General features: G+C 39.0%; 1 protein-coding gene across 1 annotated transcript in view; it reads left to right on the top strand.

Moving 5' to 3' along the window:
* The window catches only part of nhp2 (NHP2 ribonucleoprotein homolog (yeast)), a 3,202-nt gene extending 873 nt beyond the window's left edge, over positions 1–2,329 (top strand). Inside the window, exons 2-5 of the mRNA XM_054625465.1 lie at positions 422–491; positions 612–717; positions 1,052–1,205; positions 2,044–2,329. Of these exons, the coding sequence (XP_054481440.1) occupies positions 422–491; positions 612–717; positions 1,052–1,177 (302 nt within the window). The 3' untranslated portion in view covers positions 1,178–1,205; positions 2,044–2,329. The remainder of the gene's footprint in view (positions 1–421; positions 492–611; positions 718–1,051; positions 1,206–2,043) is intronic.
* The last annotated feature ends 326 nt before the right edge of the window (positions 2,330–2,655 follow it).

Raw genomic sequence — 2,655 nt, 5'->3', positions numbered from 1 at the left:
GACTGTTATAAACAACATGTTAAAGCTTCCTGCAGGTCAGCAGACTGTATGATATATGAGACATGAAGTATGAGATATATGAGACATATGAGACATGATATATATGAGACATGAGGTATGAGATATATGAGACATGAGGTATATGAGACATGGAGATATGATGTATGAGACATGAGATATGAGACATGATATATGAGACATGATATATGAGATATATGAGACATGAGATATGAGGTATATGAGACATGAGATATGAGACATGGAGAGATTCTCTTGACTTGTGATAATTCGTCATACATCACGGGTCATCTCTGGTTCTTCCTCCTCGTGACGTCATGAAACATCTGCAGAGAGTTGAAGATCTAGAAACGAGAACCTGTGATTCCTTCTCTCATTTCAACGTTGGTTTCTGTCTCCTCAGCTTCTAAAGTGAAGAACATCCGGCGAGGAGTGAAAGAAGTCCAGAAGTTCATCAACAAGGGAGAGAAAGGGTGAGTCGGCCATGTTGTTTTTAAAGGGCCTTAAATCCGTCACGCGTGAGACGGTCTGCATGTGGAACCTTTAATGAGATATGATGACTGATGCTTTGTGTCCGTCCTGTCGTCTCTCAGCATCGTGGTGATGGCCGGCGACACGCTGCCCATCGACGTCTACTGTCACCTGCCCGTCATGTGTGAGGACCGAAGCCTGCCCTACGCCTTCATCCCCTCTAAAGGGGTGAGTCCGCCGTCGCCATGACGACTCGTAGTCAGCTTCGAGGAGGCGACCGCTCCTGAATGAATGTTATTCAAACCTCTCTTATCTGAATAGAGGAGTGTCGGTGTCCCAGGAATATAAGAGCCACATCATGAGCCTTTATAATAATTATTATGATATTAATAATAAGTACAGATGGTGCAAAGTGAAGCTGAACCGTCTCTTAACTTAAAAACGTGACCTTTTTAACTATTTCTTTGGTTCTAGAGAGCGTCTGTCTTAGCGGCGGCCATGTTTGTTTGATATGTGTGTGTGAAGTCATGTGACTAACTGATGACTTTTCTCTGGTTTTCAGGATCTGGGTTCGTCCGCCGGCTCCAAGAGGCCGACCTGTGTGATCCTGATCAAACCTCATGCGGACTATCAGGACGCCTACGACGAGTGTGAGGCCGAGGTGTCCAGTCTGCCCAAACCGCTCTGAGGCCGGCCAATCGGTGAGCAGCTCTGAGGTCAGTGTCACCGTTCATGTAGATTTAACCCTCTGAACGCCAAACAACGCAGACGGGATTAAACAACATGTTTAATCAAAATGATCATCAAAACTACACAGTTTATCACAGCCAAAAGCTGTAAAAAGTTTAATTATCATCATATATTTGTCTTTCCGACGGTCTTGAACACATCATGTGGGACGAACACTCCAATCAGAAAAATCAGCTAAAACAAAAAGTTTGTGATATTTGTTATAAACATTTTTTTCTCCATGTTTCGTTTGTTTTAACCAGATTCTGTAAAAAAAACATTAAATTCTGAGCTCCTCAGTGAAACTATGAAGACATGATTAACTCATCAGAGACCAACAGTCATGTGACAAGAAATATGTGAAACTTTGACTGAACTTCAGGCTGAACACAGAAGAGAGGAGAGGATGTTTAATATATATATTTATAGCATTAGACCCTCCATTATTTGACCAACATTTGGAAAATATGTTGGATAAATATAGATTACATTGAGTTCCGATTTTTATAAAAATAAATTATACTTGCTTTGGGGTTCAAAGGGTTAATAAATAACAGTTCAGTACATTTATATCTTTATATTTGTTAATTACATTTAGATTTACAAAGTTAAGAAAACAATGTTTGAGTTAAAGCTTCATGTTACGCATAAAAGTCCGACATTTAAGGGAATCCTTTTGTTCCTCTGCCCGATCAATAAACGGGTTGGACCTAGGCTAGCAGTTTCCCCCTGTTTTCAGTGTTTGTGCTAAGCTAGGCTAACGGTTCTGGACCGTCCCTTAAAGTGGAGAGTTGCATCATGTGGTTCTGTTGGTTTGTTTTGCAGGTAAAAAGGAGACGAGCCGATCGGGTTGATGGATGAACTCGTTCTGATCAGAGGATCGTTGTGACGCAAAGAGCCCGTCTGACAGGAAACTGTAAATATGTTCTGTTCAAGATGTCAGAGTGTAAAAGAACCCAGTTTTTTTTTTTTTTTTTTTTTTTGCAGAAAATGTTTATTTTCTACGACTGTTTTTTTTCTTTTTCACTAAATCCTGAATGAACAAAGTTTTTTTTTTTGGTGTTTCTGCTGTTAAATGTTTTGTTTTTTAATTAAAAGGAAAATAAACTGACTGGTGTCTGACGGCTCTTTTCACTCTTTAACCTGAGTTTATCTTCAACTTAAACCGCTGATGTTAAAATGTGGACAACAAACTGTTTGAAATGATTCATTATAAAGATCTTTTAAAGCGATGTGACTTTAGTTTAGCAGCAAACATTCAGTTGAATGAAGAATAAAGTCTCCAATAGAATAGAAACATTTAATTGTTTATCTTTTGAGAAAATCATAAACAAACTTTTTCTGTCCTCATAATCTGCTCTAATAATAATTTAAAAGAAAATCTATTGAAAAACTTTATCCTTCAGCCACACGGTGGCAGTGTTGTGTCTGAGTATT

Source organism: Anoplopoma fimbria, chromosome 24 (assembly GCF_027596085.1).
Source record: "Anoplopoma fimbria isolate UVic2021 breed Golden Eagle Sablefish chromosome 24, Afim_UVic_2022, whole genome shotgun sequence".
Taxonomy (NCBI): Eukaryota; Metazoa; Chordata; class Actinopteri; order Perciformes; family Anoplopomatidae; genus Anoplopoma; species Anoplopoma fimbria.
The sequence above is the reverse complement of the archived record's forward strand: the minus strand, read 5'-3'. Positions and strand labels throughout refer to the sequence as shown.